Here is a 20,787-nt window from a genome sequence, read left to right on the forward strand (position 1 = left end):
CTCTGTCTGAATTGCCTCCTACATGAGATTGACATGGACCAGCACACTTTGATATCCACTGGTCATCTGTATGAAAGGACCATCGGAGAAGTGAGTCATAGCAGATGGAAAGAAACTAATTGGTTGGTATTTATAGGCTACATTGGGGCAATGACGTTCAAGGCCTGTGTCTAGCTCCTTGATCCTGCAGTTCAGTAATCCCTGCTTGATAACCTGCCCAAAGTTGTTGACCTTGTCATCTCTATTTTCTGTTCTTCTTTGTGATCCAAAAGGGCTAAATTACAAACTAACGCAGTTCTGTCTTTCAGCCATGTATTTATTTATTTTTTTCCTTGGTTGAGATGTCACTTTCATTGACATGCAGTGCTTTGAGCAGTGATGAAGTTATTTATTGTGATAAGCTATGCATCGTAAATTCTTCTGTTGCGTTGAGAGAGAGAGAGAGATGTTTAGTTTGTGCTCTGTCTACTTTCCTTGTTCTGTACCTTCTCTACCACCTGTTTGATCTACTCCTGCAGTACTGCTAATGCCAAAAAGTTGGATTTGCAAATCACAATATCCGAATTCAGTCTTAACAGTTGGATTATAGAAAATCTATGTGGCAGGAATAAGAGTAGACCATGCAAAGTCGTGATCTAGATCATCGACATTCAGTAAACACCGTTTTGGTCCTTGTTGGATCCTCATCAGGTAGAAGTGGAGTTGACTCACGGGGCCACTTTGACACCATGTGGGTCAAACACTGTATTTATGATTTAAAGTTCAATGAGTGCAGGCTCCACTCATTTCCCTACCTTGACCTGCCAAATCACCTTTATGTGCACACGGCTACTTCTTGCATAACTGCTTTTTATCATCAGTAAAAACACTGTAGTTTTCCCTTTACCAACATATACATTTTACTCTGTGGAATACCTCTCTTTAGTCCTGAGTACGGCTGTGCAGTTTTATTGCTGTAGCATGTTAACGTGGTTATATCCAAGGGGAGCTCATTTGAGAGGGACTATGATGCTGTTCAGACTTGACATTAAGACATAGTTGTGTTGATTTTTTTTAGGATGGACACACTCAGTGGTGGGAAGTGGTACGTTTCGAAGGTGGTACTCCAAAAGCAGGTTGGGTTGAGGGGTCGTGCCCCCCCCCTTCATGCATCTGTCTCTGACGCGTCACTTTTTTTTAATGTCTAAACTACAGTCTGTATAATGAACACTGAATACGCCAAACTTTTTTTTTGTTTGTTTCCAGTTCTCCTACCGTTTGCTGTTTAAAATTTGTAACCAACACTACTGTCATTGTTTGAGGCACATTCTGTCATAGCGCAGCATTCTTTAGTCCTTCCGTCATCCGTCAGTCATCAGTAGGATAAAAGAATAGAATGCAGTATGAGAATAAAACATACCCTGTTACAATGACTCTATCTGAATAAAAGGAAGTTAAATGAAATCAGATTAACCTATCTATAATCTGAGTAGTAAATTGGAACGATTTGTAATTTCTTTCCAGTAATAAATGTTCATATTGTTCAACTTTCTACCCTTTTGTGTTCACTTTTTCTTCTTCTCCTTTTGGTGCCTGTGGGTGTTTCTGTCTGTTAGCGTTGCGCCTTTTCGTTGCGTTTGTCCTTCCGGCTCGCCGTACAAACGCTTGGGCGTCACAGGACAGAAGATGTCAAACACACAACGGGTAATTCAGTTTGTTGTAACGTTCACCATATTTTCAAAATTCAAGCGGTAACGCCAAATGTCATCCCGGATTTATCAGCGTTTAGACGGAGCTTAGTGGGAGCCGTTTGTATTGTGTACTTTCTATATCCCCTGTTGGATGTCTTTGGAGCTAAGCTACCAGCTAACGTTAGCAACTTGTAATCTCAACAGGGCAGTTGAATGTATGGCACCGCCGCTTCCGGCGTCCCGGAAGTTCCGTTCAACGTTATTTACTTGACCTAATACAAGGCGGTTTTATGTGGTTAACAATGCAACATCTTCCTTAATACGCTCTCCGAAGAATCAACATCAGCCGGTCTTTAGCGAGTTCTACCTCTCTGCCGCTAGGTGTCGCTGCCGGTCGCAGTTCCCGGTCTCGTCGGGCTGATGAGTGGGACGGTGCTAGCCGCCAGCGAGGGCAAGAAGAAAAACCCAGCACCATCTTTGAACATTGACGAGGTACGTTAGGAACAGACTCCTCCAGGTAGCCTCTCTTCACGTTGTCATTAAAGTTGGTTGGCACAAAAACTCTCACTCAATCAATATCTGTGTACCCACATGTGATCAACCACACGGTTTAGCATGCATCATCACACGGTTCTTTTCTGTGTGTGTGTGTGTGTGTGTGTGTGTGTGTGTGTGTGTGTGTGTGTGTGTGTGTGTGTGTGTGTGTGTGTGTGTGTGTGTGTGTGTGTGTGTATGTTGCAGCTCCCATCTCTGTACAGTACTCCAGAAAAGAAGTTCAGGTATGTGGAGCCAGAAGTGGGCCCTGTGGAGCAGATTGTGGCTTCCCTGAGGAAACTGCTGGAGCCGTATACCAGCCAGTGTCAGGTAGGTCAGAGGTGTCGTGTAAGTGTGCTTTAATCCTGACCACTCTCCTTCAGCAACGCCAATAACAAATAAAAGCAAGCAAGGAAAACGAATTCGAATTTTTAAAAAAAAGGTAGCAGATACACGGCATGTTTTACTGACGTCTGCCTTGTTCGAACACCCTCTGTAGACATCAGTTTGCTGTGATCACCCCGCACAGTTTGTTGTGTGAGCGTGAGCCAGATCTTTTGGGAGACAGGGCAGCAAACGGCAAATAACTGAGTCTGTCACTTGTGTTGCTGAATGCAGAAATCTGAACGGGGGACTGTGAGTCATTGAAAAAATGTCAGTCGATAAATTCGGCAACCCCTGCCGATATTTACTAGCCATATTATGCACCAAGGAACCTTAAACGTTATGTACAGTACCTTCTGAGTTCATATATGAAAAACCTGAGATCTTCAATCGGCGAAATGTTTGTCAGCAAAGAACCTGAACAACAGGATTTGAAGTCACCCTTAACGAAACTCAAGTGACTTCTTTTCTATCGATGCGGCCTGGGAATACTTGGGGAAGACTTGGTCTCCATTCTGGCTCCAGTGTGTTAATAACGTTTTAGCACCTTTTTTTTTTAAGATTTTTTTTTCCAGCATCAGTGAAGAGGCAGACAGGAAATGGTGGAGAGAGGTATGACATGCAAAAAAGGTAGCCGGCTAGAATCGAACCAGCGACGGTTGTGGCCATCTGGTATGTGTTCTAACCATTTGGCTACAGAGGCGCACTTCAACGCATTTTGGAAATGTCAAAGGGGAAACCCAACATGCCAGCCTGCTTTGTCGAAACAGGTTGTAGAGTTTCTAGAAGTGTCATGGCAGCTCCATTAAACACTTTCGTCAAGGGATAGTTGCAGTTTCTTACAACCTGGGTGTTAGTCTTGTAGGTTTTGCCATTGTGCATATCAATGACATCATTGTACTCACACGTTTCACTGTCAACAGTCGGATATGGAACCACAGGTGAATACAGCTTTTACAACACCATCTCAAGGGGCAAATGAACAGAAGCATCAGGCATATTTCAGTAAAGCCCAGTTGTCTAAACCACATGTTTGGGTGTAAAAAAAAAAAAGTGTGTGCAAGTCAAAAGTTAGTACCCGAAATGTCCAGTATTATCAGCAATGATTGGCTGCAGTGGTGAGCTGGTCCAGCTTGCAGGAATGACCAGCCTGTACTTACTGTAGTAGTGGTGCTCATACCCGGGCAGCACAGTTGAGAAGTCATAGATCATGGGAAATCATGCACAGTCTAACCGGGTAGTAGGTGTTTGTTATTGTTGTTGTTGAAAGGACAACAGCGTAAATCGATGTCTAGTGGTGGGTCCATGTCCGGCAGCCTCCAGAGTGAAGGCGATGAGTGAAATTACATAAATGATGATGGCATGATAGCAGCAACTTCAAAAATAAGACCCAGGTTGTAAAAAGACGGAATTACTTAATAATTATAATTATTGATTAAGGCAAAACCTCACTCCAGTTACCTCAGTATCATGATCAAGAATCAGGAACACTTTATTCGACATTTGAAATGCCGTTTCCCCCAGCCCACAGCAGTGTAACACAAAGACAAAAACACATATCCAAAAACTACAAGAACTTCAACAACACATATCTAAACTAACACATATATCCAAACTAAAAAACAAAACAAAACAAAACATATATATATATATATATATATATATATATATATATGAACTTTGTTAAAAGAAACACTCAACCATAGGGAAAGCGCTCAACAAATAAGGCACAAAATATGTTTATATATATATATATATATATATATATATATATATATAATTTATTGATTGATTGATTGACAGCTGATGATTGCTCATGGCATGAAACAGGCTTGTACTGTCTCATAAAGAATTTATTTGACTCACTAGATTTTATATATATGTACATATATACATGATCTGATAAATGTTTGCATCCATGTGTAAGATTTATGTGGCCATCATAAAAATGGAATATAATTGAGGTCAAGTCTCACCGTACCTGTTGTTCATTTATCTTAGAGTCGCTAGTTCCTTGTCTGTGTTTCTCTCTCTGCCCACCTATAGGTTATACGGCTTCACCTGGCACACATTTACCGCTAAGGTTTCACGCTCTCGTGGTTCTAAAACCCCTTAAATATGCCATCCCTGATGTTTGTGGTCATTTATGATCCTCCTCCATCAAAAAAAAAAAAAGTTCCCACCGGCTTTCCTCCCCTGGCATTTGAGAAACAGCCGTGATAAATACCTGGGCTGACTCAAGATGGGTGGGACTCTTTAAGAATTTCGGAATCCTTTTTTTTTTTTTTTAGATCTTTTCCTCTTTTTCTCCCCGATTGTACTTGACCAATTACCCTAGTTTTCCGAGCTACCCGGAATCCTTTTACAGCTTGGAAGCCTTTGACCTCAGAATCTGTGAGCTGGGAAATCCTCATGATGTTTTGGGGGTTTTTTTGGAACTTTTATACTTCACTTGAACCCCCCCCTTTTTTTTTTCTTTCTCCCCAATTGTATCCAGCCAATCACCCCATTCTTCTAAGCCTTCCCGGTCGCTGCTTCATCCCCTCTGCCGATCCGGGGAGGGCTGCAGACTACCACATGTCTCCTCCAATACATGTGGAGTCACCAGCCGCTTCTTTTCACCCGACAGTGAGGAGTTTCACCAGGGGGACATAGCGCGTGGGAGGATCACACTATCCCCCCCCCCCCCGAACAGGCGCCCTGACCGGCTAGAGCAAACGCTAGTCCAGCGACCAGGACACATACCCACATCTGGCTTCCCACCCACAGACACGGCAAATTGTGTTTGTAGGGACGCCCGACCAAGCCGGAGGTAACACAGGGATTTGAACCAGCGATCCCAGAGTTGGTAGGCAATGGAATAGACCGCTACGCTACCCAGATGCCCCACACTTGAACCCTTATAAAGGCATACATAGTATGATGCCCACCCCCCTGAAATGGTAAATGGGTTGCATTTATATAGTGCTTCTCTAGCTGCGACAACCACTCAAAAGTGCTTCACAATCAATGAATGCCTCACATTCACCCACACACTCATACACCCACACACTCATACACTCTTTCACCCATACACGCACACACTCACACACACACACACACACACACACACACACACACTCATACACTCGTACACTGACAGTGGTGTAGACCATGCAAGGCGACAACCAGCTCACGGGGAGCAGTTAGGGGTTAGGTGTCTTGCTCAAGGACACCTCGACATTTCTGCAAGGAGGAGCCGAGGATCAAACCGGCAACACTCCAGTTACCAGACGACCTGCTCTACCTCCAGAGCCACTGTCAAAATAGATAAATAAAATAGCAGAAACTCATCCAGAAATGCACTGAATAGTTACATATGGCTCATTGGTAGTGTGTGTCAGTGTCCGTAATGATCCCGTCTTGTGTGTATTTGTTTTCTGAATGTTCGGGATGTTTCTGGGTGTCGACCTTTGACACCTGCAACCAGATCGCTACAGCTGAAACGTTACACAATGGCAGACACCGCGCCTAATGAACGAAAATAGAAATAGGACTTGTTGGTAAAGAAATTATGCAATGAAATATGAATTTTCAAAGTTCAGCAATATCAACTAATTCTTATGGCCCTGTCTCGTTTATTTAGTGGTTAGGTCCGGAGATCAGGCAGCTTGTTAAACCAGTCAGTGGAAATGCAAATTCATTTCATTTGAACTTTTCAACTTTTTGAAAACAAGCTTTTATTAAAACTTTGCTTGGAATTTGCTTGGCATTTGAATGGACCCGCTGTAAGTGATGACTGTCGTGTGCTTTGTTGTCTCTCTTGCAGCAAACCAGTCAGTCAGTGCTGGAGAAGGCAGAGGTAAGTGACTGTCTGGACCTGCCGTGGACAAACTCCCCTATTTCCCTCTGACATGGCTGGGATGTTGATATGATTGGGCAGCACAGTGGCGCAGTGGTTAATGCTGTCTCCTCACGGCAAGAAGGTCCTGGGTTCGAACCCCCGGGGTTGTCCAACCTTGGGGTTCATCTGAGGTCGTCCTCTGTGCAGAGTTTGCATGTTCCCCCCCGTGTCTGCGGTGAGTTTCCTCCGGGTGCTCGGGTTTCCTCCTGCCATCAAAAAGGCATGCATGTTAGGGTTAATTCTCCTGCCTGTGCCCCTGAGCAAGGCATTGCAGGACGAACTGGAGTTGGTCCGCGGGTGCTGCAGGGTGGCTGCCCCCTGCTCCTAGCTACACAAGCTAGGATGGGTTAAATGCAGAGTGGTTAACTTAAGTATCTCAAAGTAAAAAAAAAAAAGAAGATCACATTCATGTGATGACTGTTAATTGACACTGAGTTTGAGGACCACCATAGTGGATGTCACAATGAGTTCGGAGTCTTTTGTTTTGTTTTTTTATTTTGCTTCTCATGTCCAGATGCTAGCAAGCTTAAGTAATAGTCCTTCAACACTGGTAGTCATGTAACGGTTGAATTTAGTTGCATTCAGCCCGTCTTGTTGTGAAAAGAAAATATTGTATTGTTCATGTTACCCATGACAATAGTTGAACTATCCATCCATTATCCAAGCCACTTATCCTAATTGGGGTCACGGGGATGCTGGAGCCTATCCCAGCAGTCATTGGGCGGCAGGCGGGGAGACACCCTGGAAAGGCCGCAAGGCCATCACAGGGCCGACCCACACGCACACACATTCACACCTAGGGACAATTTAGTACGGCCGATTCACCTGACCTACATGTCTTTGGACTGTGGGAGGAAACCGGAGCACCCGGAGGAAACCCACACAGACACGGGGAGAACATGCAAACTCCACACAGAGGACGACCCCCAAGGTTGGACAACCCCGGGGCTCAAACCCAGGACCTTCTTGCTCTGAGGCGACCGCAGTAACCACTGCACCACCATGCCGCCATAGTTGAATTATTGCTGATAAACATGGGGATCGCCAGTTCGAATCCCTGTGTTGCCTCCAGCTTGGTCAGGTGTCCCTACAGACACAATTGGCCGTGTCTGTGGGTGGGAAGCCGGATGTGGGTATGTGTCCTGGTCACTGCACTAGCGCCTCCTCTGATCAGTCGGGGTGCCTGTTAGGGGGGGGGACTGGGGGGAATAGCGTGATCCTCCCACGCGCTATGTCCCCCTGGTGAAACTCCTCACTGTCGGGTGAAAAGAAGCGGCTGGTGACTCCACATGTATCGGAGGAGGCATGCGGTAGTCTGCAGCCCTCCCCGGATCGGCAGAGGGGGGTGGAGCAGCGACCGAGACGGCTCGGAAGAGTGGGGGTAATTGGCTGGATACAGTTAGGGGGGGGGGGAATTTAAAAAAAAAAAGACCATGGTACAATAATCCTAATCATGAAATAATTTATCCTTTTGATTCAAAACGAGAAGTTGGCTCTGTGGACCTTCATGGTACATTAAATGGGACAGACAGTGATGGGATAGATAGGGTTTGGGTCAGACCAGGTAACACCCAGTCATTACATAGGGCCTCCTAATCTAAATAAGGGCTGTTATCAGTTGAATGATGTAATTTGGTTTATATTGTGTCTCTCTGTCTGGTGCACCAACAACCTTTGGAACCCAGGAAGTTTACAAGACGGTACAACCAACGGTGAACGTCTCCGTTAGGTCGGTCAGAGGTAAGAAGGCTCAAATAAGAGGGCAAGTTCATCAGTGTTATGAATGAGAAGTTCTCTTTCCTGGCTTGTTTTCAGGGTGGATTATAAATGCACAAATACTTTATTAATGCTAACGAAAATTTACATTCACTAATTTAGCAGACGCCTTTGTCCTTACATGGCTTACAAGAGAGGCAGCGATTAGCAGATAGACTTGAATGTTCCCAGTTGGCATCACAGACTGCTAAATACTAGTCGTAGCCAAACCTGCATGTCAAGTCAAGTGCATTTAGTGTAGGGGTGCCTTGGAGCCTCAAGAGATGGAAATGGGGTAATCAAATTAAAACATGGATTTACATTGCCACAAGTCAGAAAACAGGCAAGTTAAGCTGTCAAGCGCAAGTCGGAAAGGGGTTCAATAGTAATGGTATATAAGTCTGGGTGCAGTAATAATAGTAACAGCTGGCACCAATTCAAATTCATGGCGAGTATCACCTGAGGCCACTTTAAGGGTCAAGGTAGGCCCTCAAGAGTGAGGTTTTTAGGCCTTCTTTGAAGGAAGTAGGCAAGTTAGCTACTTTGAGGGAGACTGGGTTATTGTTCTACCAGTTTGGGACCAAGTGAGGGAAAAGTCTGGACCTCCTAGACTCTTGCCACTTTGATAAAGGGGACAGATAGTCGCCCACCAGAGGTAGAACGAAGAGGTCCAATGGGGGGTGTTAATATGGGACTACAGGTAAGTTGGTGCAGCTCCTTGAACTGCCCGAAACCCAAACAGCAGGGCTTTGAGTTTATGTGTGCAGTATAGGGACACAAAGAGGGAGGCGACATGCACATGGAGGCACTTTGAAACCCAGGCATCTGGCATTATTTTGGAGTCCTTGCAGTGGTTGGATTACATAGGCTGAGAGACTCGCGAGAAGTGTGTTGCAGTAGTGTAATTGCGAGAGAACGAGAGCCTGAACCAGGAGCCGGGTGGCATGTTCTGAGAGGTCATAAAAAAAAAAGACTAGGACAGCACTTCAGTTTGGCTTTCTAATGTTGCCACACGGACGTTTTGGGTAAAACGCCCATCTTCAGTGTGCATTCTGGCAATTTCGAGTCAGTCGACACAGGTGGAGTTGATAGGTGACCCCAGCCGGCACAACATGTGCATTCCAGTAGGGGGCGCTACAACCATTCCAGGCACAGAATCTCAAGCTGTAGGTTACTAAAACATTAAAAAAAAATAATAACACAAATTATATTCACTTCATAAGAAACAAGCAAATGAATCATTCTTCCCATGGGCAATGAGAGTACCAAGGCAGTGTGTCCAATACGCCTCCCTTTCTGTCTGTCTTACCACTTCTCCGTGGCGTCTTCACTGTCTCAGGGCCCATGTAATGTTGTTCACTGGAGCTGTGGTTATGATTATTGAAGTGCCTAGCCACTTATGATTTATCATCGTGATTACAAATAGAGCACTTTTGTTCACAGATCCTAGTTTTTAACTCTGTTTTTTGTTCTCAGCATAATATAAATTACATCAGCATTTTAACAGGTAAACCACTTGTTTAGTGTTACATGTGATTCTGCCCCTAACCTTGATGTCAACACCAGACTCCAGACTTAATCATAAACTTAAGCATAGAATAACAGTGTACACAATTATGACTAGGAAAATTCCCACTAGGGATCTGAGAGAAAGTGAGTGGGCCTGTTAGGCAAATCGGACTTCATTAGGGAGTTACGCAAGTTGGAAGACCTCTTATAAAAATATCTAAGCGGAGGGGGCATCCAGCTGGTGTAGTGGTCTATTCCGTTGCCTACCAACATGGGGATAACGGGTTCAAATCCCCGTGTTATCTCCAGCTTTGGTTGACCGTTCCTACAGACGCAATTGGCCGTGTCTGCGGGTGGGAAGCCGGATGTGAGTATGTGTCCTGGTCGCTACACTAGCACCTCCTCTGGTCGGTCGGGGACGCCTGTCCAAGGGAGGGGGAACTGGGGGGAATAGTGTGAGCCTCCCACGTGCTACGTACCCCTGGCGAAACTGCTCACTGCCTCACTGTCAGGTGAAAAGAAGCAGCTGGCGACACCATATGTATCGGAGGAAGCATGTGGTAGTCTGCAGCCCCCCCCTGGATCAGTAGAGGGGATAATATATACATATACACACACACACATATATATATATATATATATATATATATATATATATATATATATATATATATATATATATATATATATATTGGCAGCTGATGAGTGCGCAACACACGAACAAGCTTGTACTGCTATATATGTATTTTAAAAAAAATTCCTACATCTATATATATTTACATACTATATATATATATATATATATATATATATATATATATATATATATATATAGGCAGAGTTTGAAATGCCCTTGCAGTTTGAGGGTCACTTTCCAATAAGTATCAATATCTTACTCACTACTTGTTTGACTGACTTAAATATGTATCAATATCTACTCACCGCTTGTTTGACCGACTTAAGTAAATATCAATATCTACTCACTACTTGTTTGACTAACTTAAATAAGTACCAATATCTACTCACTGTTTGTTTGACTGACTTAAATATAGAACTATAGGTGAATACAAGTGCAAGACCCTGATAAGAGGTGTCTCTAGAACTAGGTTTGAGTAAATCAGACCGCTGAACTTGGTGGTGCCTTCATCTCACCACTGCCTCTCCCCTTTTCAGATATGTACCAGTTCCTGAGCAATCCGCCCCCCAAACTTTACCCCAGCATTGGGATCGTGGGATTCTCCGGCTTCCTGGGACTCTTTCTGGCCAAAGGTAACACAAGTGCATCTCTTGTGTTCATAAACACTGCGGCCACAGACTGACGAGAGGTATTGGGTTAAAGGTTACAGACAGGTAGATAAAGAGGCAGCAGGAAGTGGTTCGAATCCCCCCCCCCTCCCGGGGGGGTGGGGTTAAATGAGAAACACCATCTGCTGCTGTTGTGCCCTTGAGCTGAGTCAGTTTTCGTTGACAGTAAAAAGTAAAAACCTTTCTATTTGTAAGAAAAACCCACCTCAATGATCAAGTGAAAATCCATCTTTCTAAACAAAAACCGGATTATCAAGTTTTCGTCAGCTCATTGACCAACGGGTCTTGCTGCAGTTTTCCTCGGTGTAGTTACCTTGCTGCTTTAAGACAAAAAAAAGTTCCATCACGCCTGCCTGATGCGCCCTTTTTTCCAAATCCTAGATAGAATCAAAAAGGAAATTTCATTTTCATTTTTAGATATGGTATCTTCTCTTTGTGAAAAAATGTTGCCGATAGAACATTTAAAAAAAAAAATTTGTCGATAAAATTAACACTTCCCTTCAGCGGGGCACTTGACCCACATCACTCTGGTGGAGCTGCTCTGTGACCAAACAGGAAGAATTACGGTGTTATTACCGTGCAGCTCCCAGGTGTAAACCTATTTGAAGAGCACACAGGGTGTGGACTCAGTCCACTTCCCATTAATAGATATTCTGGAAAAACACAGTTGTCAGCACAATTCCACTCCATGCTCCAAGGTGGCCTGTCAGCAGGGGCGCTCCCAGTACAGAGCCAGCCTCTTTGTCCCTGACTAGATTGAACGCTGCTCTGTGTTGCTGGGTATTGAGTGTGTGTGAGAGAGCTTTTATTTCCCAGCATGCCATGTATTTAACACCATATCGATCAGTCAGCCTTTCTTTATTAGGCACATAAATCAATGCAATGTACTTTACACGAGAACGAGTTAAAAGGCGGGAAAAAGACAAGCAGTTACCTGTATACAGTGTGCATGTGTGTGTATTTTGTGGAGGGTGAGTACAGACGGGCAATTCCGCCTCGCCTCTAATGCGCCCTGCTTCGCCGAATGAGCCTTCGCTCGCAGCGCTTGTTGCAGGAATGCACAAGATTCTCCTTGCAAGGTCCTTGGGTTCCCTTGAAAGGCGCTATACAAAACTAAGTTGTTGTTGTTGTTGTTGCTGCTGCAGCCGTGGTAATGAGGGTTCCTGTTTCTCACAGAAAGAAAGCGAATTTTCCTCTGATGGCTCCTCGAATTGAACATTTGTGGAGCAGTGCTCCACTTCATCCATCAGTTTTGGTGTCTCTTCTCGTTGTTGGACATCTTACATTGACAATGGAAAGTGTAATTGCTAAATTTATAACCGTATGTGTATCTGTACCCTGTGTATTAAAACACGAATTTCAACTTAAAAGTTATTTGCTGTACTTGGTCATTGAAATGACTATAAATTTTATTTACTGACATATACACTACCGTTCAAAAGTTTGGGATCACCCAAACAATTTTGTGTTTTCCATGAAAAGTCACACTTATTCACCACCATATGTTGTGAAATGAATAGAAAATAGAGTGTACTACTCCCTTCAGAGGACAGCACAAACAGGCTCTAACCAGAGTAGAAAAAGAAGTGGGAGGCCGCGTTGCACAACTGAGCAAGAAGATAAGTACATTAGAGTCTCTAGTTTGAGAAACAGACGCCTCACAGGTCCCCAACTGGCATCTTCATTAAATAGTACCTGTTAGAGCCTGTTTGTGCTGTCCTCTGAAGGGAGTAGTACACACCGGTGTAGGAAATCTTCAATTTCTTAGCAATTTCTCGCATGGAATAGCCTTCATTTCTAAGAACAAGAATAGACTGTCGAGTTTCAGATGAAAGTTCTCTTTTTCTGGCCATTTTGAGCGTTTAATTGACCCCACAAATGTGATGCTCCAGAAACTCAATCTGCTCAAAGAAGTGCCCATCCAACCAATCCAACTTGTGGGAGCTGCTTCTGGAAGCGTGGGGTGCAATTTCTCCAGATTACCTCAACAAATTAACAGCTAGAATGCCAAAGGTCTGCAATGCTGTAATTGCTGCAAATGGAGGATTCTTTGACGAAAGCAAAGTTTGATGTAAAAAAAATCTTATTTCAAATACAAATCATTATTTCTAACCTTGTCAATGTCTTGACTCTATTTTCTATTCATTTCACAACATATGGTGGTGAATAAGTGTGACTTTTCATGGAAAACACAAAATTGTTTGGGTGATCCCAAACTTTTGAACGGTAGTGTATGTATGTGTGTATGTAGGGCAGCATGGTGGTGCAGTGGTTAGCATGGTCGCCTCACAGCAAGAAGGTCCTGGATTCGAGCCCTGGGGTAGTCCAACCTTGGGGGGTCGTCCTGGGTTGTCCTCTGTGTGGAGTTTGCATGTTCACCCCGTGTCTGCGTGGGTTTCCTCCGGGTGCTCCGGTTTCCTCCCACAGTCCAAAGACATGTAGGTCAGGTGAATCAGCCGTACTAAATTGTCCCTAGGTGTGAATGTGTGTGTGTGTGTGTGTGGGGGGGCCCTATGATGGCCTGACGGCCTGTCCAGGGTGTCTCCCCGCCTGCCGCCCGATGACTGTGGGGATAGGCTCCAGCAGCCCCGCGATCCTGAGCAGGATAAGCGGTTTGGATAATAGATGGATGGATGGATGGATGGAATATAGACCCTGGTTAGGGTAAGAACTACGTCCATGCATTTATACATGTACTCTGATCTCTCTCTTTCTCTCTCTCAAATTCAAATGACTTTATTGGCATGACGTAACAATGTACATATTGACAAAGCAAGGGTTTAAACATTGAAAAAAGGTAAACATTAATCATCTCTCTCTCTCTCTCTCTCTCTCTCTCTCTCTCTCTCTCTCTCTCTCAGGGTCCAAGGTGAAGCGTCTGGTGTATCCTGTTGGACTAATGGCTCTGAGTGCCTCCATGTTTTATCCTCAACAAGCGGCCTCCTTATTGAAGGTGTGTGTGCATTTGTGTCATGGCGTACATAATGGCTGTTATGCAAAGTCATTTCTGACAAGGCTTCTAACTAAAGACGGGAGGAACAGCTATTTTAAATCCCGACCAACGGTTTTTGGCTGGACCGGCCGGCGGGCCAGCCCTACAAACACGAATGTCCCTTACTGACTGACTGATGGGTCATGTTAGCAGGACTGACTTTAGCGATCAGTCACATGGGTCGCTGGATTAGCTGACCGACAACGTCATTGAAGTTACACGATTGGTCGGCCGAGCGCCGAGGGGCGTGAGGGACAGCGCGCAGTTAAAGCACCTCGGGTAACAATCACTCTGACTAAACACTTACTGGCCAAGTCACTACTGGCGAATTGCTAAACCTGCACAAATAAGACAAAAAGAGACCATGTGATTCTCAAGGCACCCACAAAGGGTGAAACGCACCCGTGACTGTGCTGCCAAGCAAATAGTGTCTCGGTGCTCCAGTGTTATTTGCACATATTTAAATTAGGCATACAAACCCCAATTCCAATGAAGTTGGGATGTTGTGTAAAACGTAAATAAAAACAGAATACAATGATTTGCAAATCCTTTTCGACCTATATTCAATTGAATACACTACAAAGACAAGATATTTAATGTTCAAACTGATGAACTTTATTGTTTTTTGCAAATATTCACTCATTTTGAATTTGACAACACATTCCAAAGAAGCTGGGACAGGGGCAACAAAAGACTGGGAAAGTTTAGGAATGCTCAAAAACACCTGTTTGGAACATTCCACAGGGGAACAGGTTAATTGGAAACAGGTGAGTGTCCTGATTGGGTATAAAAGGAGCATCCCGAAAGGCTCAGTTGTTCACAAGCAAGGATGGGGGAGGTTCACCAATTTGTGAACAACTGCGTGAGCAAATAGTCCAATAGTTTAAGAACAATGTTTCTCGATGTACAATTGTAAGGAATTTAGGGATTTCCTCATCTACAGTCCATAATATCATCAAAAGATCCAGAGAATCTGGAGAAATCTCTGCACGTAAGCGGCAAGGCCGAAAACCAACATTGAATGCCCGTGACCTTCGACCCCTCAGGCAGCACTGCATTAAAAACCGACATCATTCTGTAAAGGATATGACCACGTGGGCTCAGGAGCACTTGGGAAAACCATCATCAGTTAACACAGTTCATCACTACATCTACAAGTGCAAGTTAAAACTCTACCATGCAAAGCCAAAGCCATATATCAACAACACCCAGAAACGCCGCCAGCTTCTCGGGGCCCGAGCTCATCTGAGATGGACTGACGCAACGTGGAAAAGTGTGCTGTGGTCCGACGAGACCACATTTCAAATTGTTTTTGGAAATCATGGGCGTCGTGTCCTCCAGGCTAAAGAGGAAAAGGACCATCCAGATTATTATCAGCACAGAGTTCAAAAGCCAGCATCTGTGATGGTATGGGGGTGTGTTAGTGCCCATGGCATCATGGGTAATTTGCACATCTGTGAAGGCACCATTAATGCGAAAGGTACACACAGGTTTTGGAGCAACATATGCTGCCATCCAAGCGACGTCTTTTTCAGGGACGTCCCTGCTTATGTCAGCAAGACGATGCCAAGCCACATTCTGCACGTGTTACAACCGCGTGGGTTCATAGTAAAAGAGTGCAGGTACGAGACTGGCCTGCCTGCAGTCCAGACCTGTCTCCCATTGAAAATGTGTGGCGCATTATGAAGTGCAAAATACGACAACGGAGACCCCGTACTGTTGAGCAACTGAAGTCGTACATCAAGCAAGAATGGGGAAGAATTCCACCTACAAAGCTTCAACAACTGGTGTCCTCAGTTCCCAAACACTTATTGAGTGTTGTTAAAAGGAAAGGTGATGTATCACAGCAATGAACATGCCCGTCCCAGCTTTTTTGGAACGTGTTACAGACATCAAATTCAAAATGAGTGCGTATTTGTAAAAAAACAAAGTTTATCAGTTTGAACATTAAATACCTTGTCTTTGTTGTGTATTCAATTGAATATAGGTCGAAAAGGATTTGCAAATCATTGTTCTGTTTTTATCTACGTTTTACACAACGTCCCAACTTCATTGGAATTGGGGTTTGTACATTTGGTACAAAATTGGCCCCTTTCTATTGGCCACAACCATGAGCTCAGTCTTATTGCCATTTAGCTTGAGTAGATTTGATGACAGCCAGATTTTTATTTGGTGGAGGCGGTTGACAAGGGATTCTCAGGTAGCTGAGAGGATGGTGCTGCGATAAAGCTGGGTGTCATCAACGTTAGTTGGGGGATACCTGCAGTCAGCCGAAACTGACAAAGTCACTTTAGATGAGTGATGAATCATTTCTCCCGCTAAACTCTGTGTCCAGATGAACTGATTCAATTTCTTGGATTTCCTAACCTGGCTTACTGAGCACGCATGAACACACAGAGGTTATTATTTTTTGCTCATCAGCATCCCTCCGGTTGTCCTGGGCTGAGATCGGCAGTGCGTGATTTGCTGACTTGTGAAATACGATCGACTCCTCATACACTTTTGATACTTGTCAGTGCCCAGTCAACTGTAGACGTTAGTTGTGCATGCACGCGGTTGACTCAAGAGCGGGCGGTGATGGGAAGTGGCATCGGTTGAGCGAGCCAGAGAGTGAACTGAAGAGCAGGGGTAGCGATAGCGGGAACAAGCAGTTTTGAATCACCGCGAGCACGAGAGGTTCTCCATCATACAGTCATAACTGTGCTCAGAAACTGCTAGGCTGGTAGATCCAGTAGTTTGCGAGATTAACCACACAGATATACACACACACACACACACACACACACACACACGCACACACGCACACACGTGCGCGCGACCAAATGCTTAAGGCGGGGATGAAAATGTGCAAATTAACCATTTAACCATTGAGACTCTGACTAATTTAAACTAAGTAGTTAGCTGGCTAACCAGTTAGCCTTGCACACCCGTAGTTCTAACTGTGCGCGTAACATTTATTAAACACAGCCACGCTAATGCAGTGTTGAAAAGAAGAAAAAGCTTGTTGCCGTGCACTAACCAGGAGGTAGGCTACAGATCTTCTTTCTCTTTTCTTTTTTATGTACATAAACTATTCCAGAGAAACTTTTCCATATAGTAAGTACACATATCGGTCTCCGTGGAATATAAAAGACTTGCGTGCATGTTTATCCATCCATCCATCACTGTTTTCGCCAGAAGGAAAGGGTTGTGGCTTCCTGTATGAGGCCCTAGCTGTGAATTATACAGGGTCATTATCCTGCCCTCCAACCTGACCTCCTTCAGACGGAAACTGGGTGTGATGGAGTCTTTGGGTGGAATGGAATATGGGCTTATTTTAGTTCTGTGTATCTACGGATGTCTGAGTCACTTTCAGTGCCTGCCCAGAGACCTGGGACAAGCACACAGAAAACACAGACACACAAAGTGACACGTTCCACAGTGATCACAAAGAAGGCCGGATGCAGACATGGCTGCACACAGGCTAGAGGTCGACCACAGGAAGCAGGTAGAACGTTTGATCCCACGGTCAAATAGATCGTGGTTTCCATGCACGAGGCTAGTGGGCCACTTAATCGTTATGTGACTTTTTTCCTTTTTTTTTTTTGGAGTTTGCGTGTGTGTGGGGGGGGGTATATTAAGTGTTTCACTTAATAGAGCTACCCTTAAACGCGACAATATGGGTCAGGCTCCAATGTCAGTATTTCATTAAATTTGCTTAAATTTGGTTTCATAAGGGTCCGGGATTCAAACCCCCAGGGTAGTCCAACCTTGGGGGGGGGGGGGGGTCATCCTCTGTGTGGAGTTTGCATGTTCTCCCCGTGTCTGCGGTGGGTTTTCTCCGGGTACTCTGGTTTCCCCCACCATCAAAAAGACACGCATGCCCCTGACCGAGACATGGCAAGACGAGCTGGAGTCGGTCCAGTTGTTGCTCGCTTGATCCTAGCTACACAACTAGGATGGGTTAAATGCAGAGAGAGAATTTCTCCACCCCAGGGGATTAATAAAGAAGTAAACAAAAAAATTTTTTTGGATTTCATAAATATCAGATCACTGTCTACCGAAGCCTGACTAACTAATGATCTGATTCTTGAACATAGTTTCGATATGATTGGGTTTTGTGAAACATGGCTAAAATCAAATGTTTTCCTTCCCTTAATTGAAGCTTCCCCACCTGACTATACTTATGCCCATGTAGCTCGGGCAAATAAACAAGGTGGGGGTGCCCCCTTAATATATGTCTATGTTCAGTTTAACTTCTAAACTTCAACTAAGATGGACTTGGAATAAGAGCTTCCAGTCTTTTGAGGCTCTTATTCTAAGTCCATCTCCCTCAGCCATGAACAGACTCGGCTCAGTCCAGATTGTGATGCTCTATCGACCTCTGGGCCCTTACTCACGATTTCTTGAAGAATTTGGCGGATTTGTCTCAGGTCTTGTTACTCACTCTGATGAGGTTCTGGTTCTTGGTAATTTCAATATTCATCGGAGTAAGGCTACTGATCCTCTAAGTAAAGCCTTTCTGGCACTAGTTGGTACTTTTTGTTCGCTCAGTTTGTTCACGAGTCGACTCATTGCACTGGTAACACCCTTGATTTGTTTTTATTTAGAGCAGGAGTGCCTAACTCCAGGCCTTGAGGGCTGCCGTGTCTGCGGGTATTTATGGCAACCATGCACTGTACCACCTGATTTAACTAATTCCTTTCCCTCCTTGGTCCAAGAGGTGAGCTAATTAGTTAAATCAGGTGGTACAGTGCATGGTTGCAACAAATACCAGCAGACACTGCGGCCCTCGAGGCCTGGAGTTGGGCACCCCTGATTTAGAGGGATAGCTGTTTCTGATCGGACTGTCTTGCCAACCACATCTGCTGTGTCAGATAATCTCATAAAATTTGCAGCTTTAGTGGCCTGTCCTGTTAATGTCAGCACAGATGTAATTGCCACTCGCCACATTGGTCCCTCCACTGTAGCTGCATTTGGCCAGCAGCTGCCTGAAGTCTTGGCTCCTTTCACTGTAGAGACTGACTCTGTTGAAAATCTCACTAGTGACTTAACTGTGGCCCCCTCTAGTCTCCTCGATTCAGTTGCACCTCCCACTACCAGAGCGAGGCGACTAAAGAGGCCTACACCCTGGTTTAATGATGGGACACGTGCTCTTAAGCGGGCCTGCAGGAGACTGGAACGTAAATGGGGAAGATCAAAACTGGAAGTTTTTTATCTGTCGTGGCACGAGTGTGCTTTATCTGCTGCAGAAGCAGCGTAAATCAATATTAATAAACAACCCCAGATTTCTCTTTGACACTGTAGCTAAATTTACTAAAAAAGCAGCCATCTGTTAGCTGCTCGCTATTTTTTCTCCCTTTTAAAGATTTTTTTTTTTTAGGGAGTTATTTCTTATCCAGTGTGAGGGTCTAAGGACAGGATGTTGTGTTGCTGTAAATGTATAATTTGTGATAATGGACTTTTCAAACAAAATTGACTTGACATTCATTCAAACTCTGTGCATGAAACATTGCTGTTAGAAAATGCATTTCAATGAAAATCGAGTCAAAACGACCTAAAAACAAAATAAACGAGGGGTAAATCAACCCAGGTTGGGGGTTGAGTTGGGGGTTACCGCTGTGGGGAAGGCATGTCAAAGTAAACACATGTCCTGTCGACGTGCTCATGAGCAAGACGCTAAATGATTTACTTATTTTTTGGGGGGTATATGTTCTGTATCGGTCCCTGACTTTTGACCTTCTCGTAGAAAAGGGCGTACCACCCCACACACACACATACACATACACACACACACCATCAGGACTGATGCTGATCAGCTAGCGTGTGTTGTGTTTGCTCCTCCTACTAGGTGAGCAAGGACTCGGTGGTCACCCGGGCTCAGCAGGGCCACGAGGCTGTGGAGACCCTCTGGAAGGAGCCACCATTTGGTAAAAAGGTTCGTCCACAATTTACAGGGCTTCACTGAACACTCGAAGTGTCAGGTGTTGTGTCACGACTCAATTGCAGCTCAGAATGTGATGTTTTTTTGGTTCTTCAGTTGCTGATAATACGTCTAATATATGGACAGTGTTTGATGAAAGAGGAGATGGAGTGTGAAACTCTTACATTAGTCTGAGCAGTCAGCACACAATAGAAAGGAATGAACTGTCATCTCAGAAGTCCAGGCGATCTTTACAGTGGAGACGACTATGAATGTGGCCTTTGTTGCAGTCAGTGTGTCCTTGTCCTCTCTAAGCCTGTATGATCTCACTTCTCTTTTCTCATGAAGATGGAGAAGAAGGGGAAGACGGAGAGCAACGGCACGACCAGCTGAGACTGCAAGACAATGCACACGCCGCGTTTTTCCAACCTGACAGGGACCTAAAGAGAGATACAAACACACACACACACACACACAAGTAGCATCTCTGTTTAATCTGATGGTAACTTCAAAACTCATGTTTAAGCACACACGCACCAGTGTTGTAGTCGAGTCACTAAACCTCGAGTCCGAGTCGAGTCTCGAGTCCCCAGTGTTCGAGTCCGAGTCCAAGTCCGAGTCACCAAAGAAAAGTCGAGTTGAGTCCGAGTCGAGTCCCCATTACCTGAGTCCGAGTCGAGTCCCTATTACCCTAGTCCGAGTCCGAGTCATCAAGGTTGAGTCTGAGTCGAGTTCCAAGATGGCTCCAGTGATCCACTCGGGCACAGTCAAAGATCTGACATACAAATAAAAAAGGTCTACATTAAACAAAAATGACACAGCTGTCACCATTTCAAAGGGAGTTTATTTACTT

At 44.5% G+C, this 20,787-nt stretch overlaps 1 protein-coding gene across 1 annotated transcript; it reads left to right on the forward strand.

Moving 5' to 3' along the window:
* Positions 1–1,644: 1,644 nt before the first annotated feature.
* On the forward strand, positions 1,645–20,465 carry apoob (apolipoprotein O, b). The gene is made up of 9 exons (XM_056299734.1): positions 1,645–1,683; positions 2,052–2,162; positions 2,412–2,534; positions 6,397–6,429; positions 8,157–8,211; positions 10,909–11,004; positions 13,902–13,993; positions 19,863–19,949; positions 20,283–20,465. Exons 1-9 carry the CDS (start codon positions 1,666–1,668, stop codon positions 20,325–20,327), a joined length of 660 nt encoding a protein of 219 aa, XP_056155709.1. The 5' UTR covers positions 1,645–1,665; the 3' UTR covers positions 20,328–20,465.
* The last annotated feature ends 322 nt before the right edge of the window (positions 20,466–20,787 follow it).

This window comes from Lampris incognitus, chromosome 19 (genome assembly GCF_029633865.1).
Source record: "Lampris incognitus isolate fLamInc1 chromosome 19, fLamInc1.hap2, whole genome shotgun sequence".
Taxonomy (NCBI): Eukaryota; Metazoa; Chordata; class Actinopteri; order Lampriformes; family Lampridae; genus Lampris; species Lampris incognitus.

Bases quoted from the DNA above. Each gene is read 5' to 3' on its own strand.
- apoob (XM_056299734.1), top strand. The intron at 2,535-6,396 runs GTAGGTCAGAGG...TCTCTCTTGCAG, and splicing joins CGTATACCAGCCAGTGTCAG to CAAACCAGTCAGTCAGTGCT. The intron at 19,950-20,282 runs GTTCGTCCACAA...TTTCTCATGAAG, and splicing joins AGCCACCATTTGGTAAAAAG to ATGGAGAAGAAGGGGAAGAC.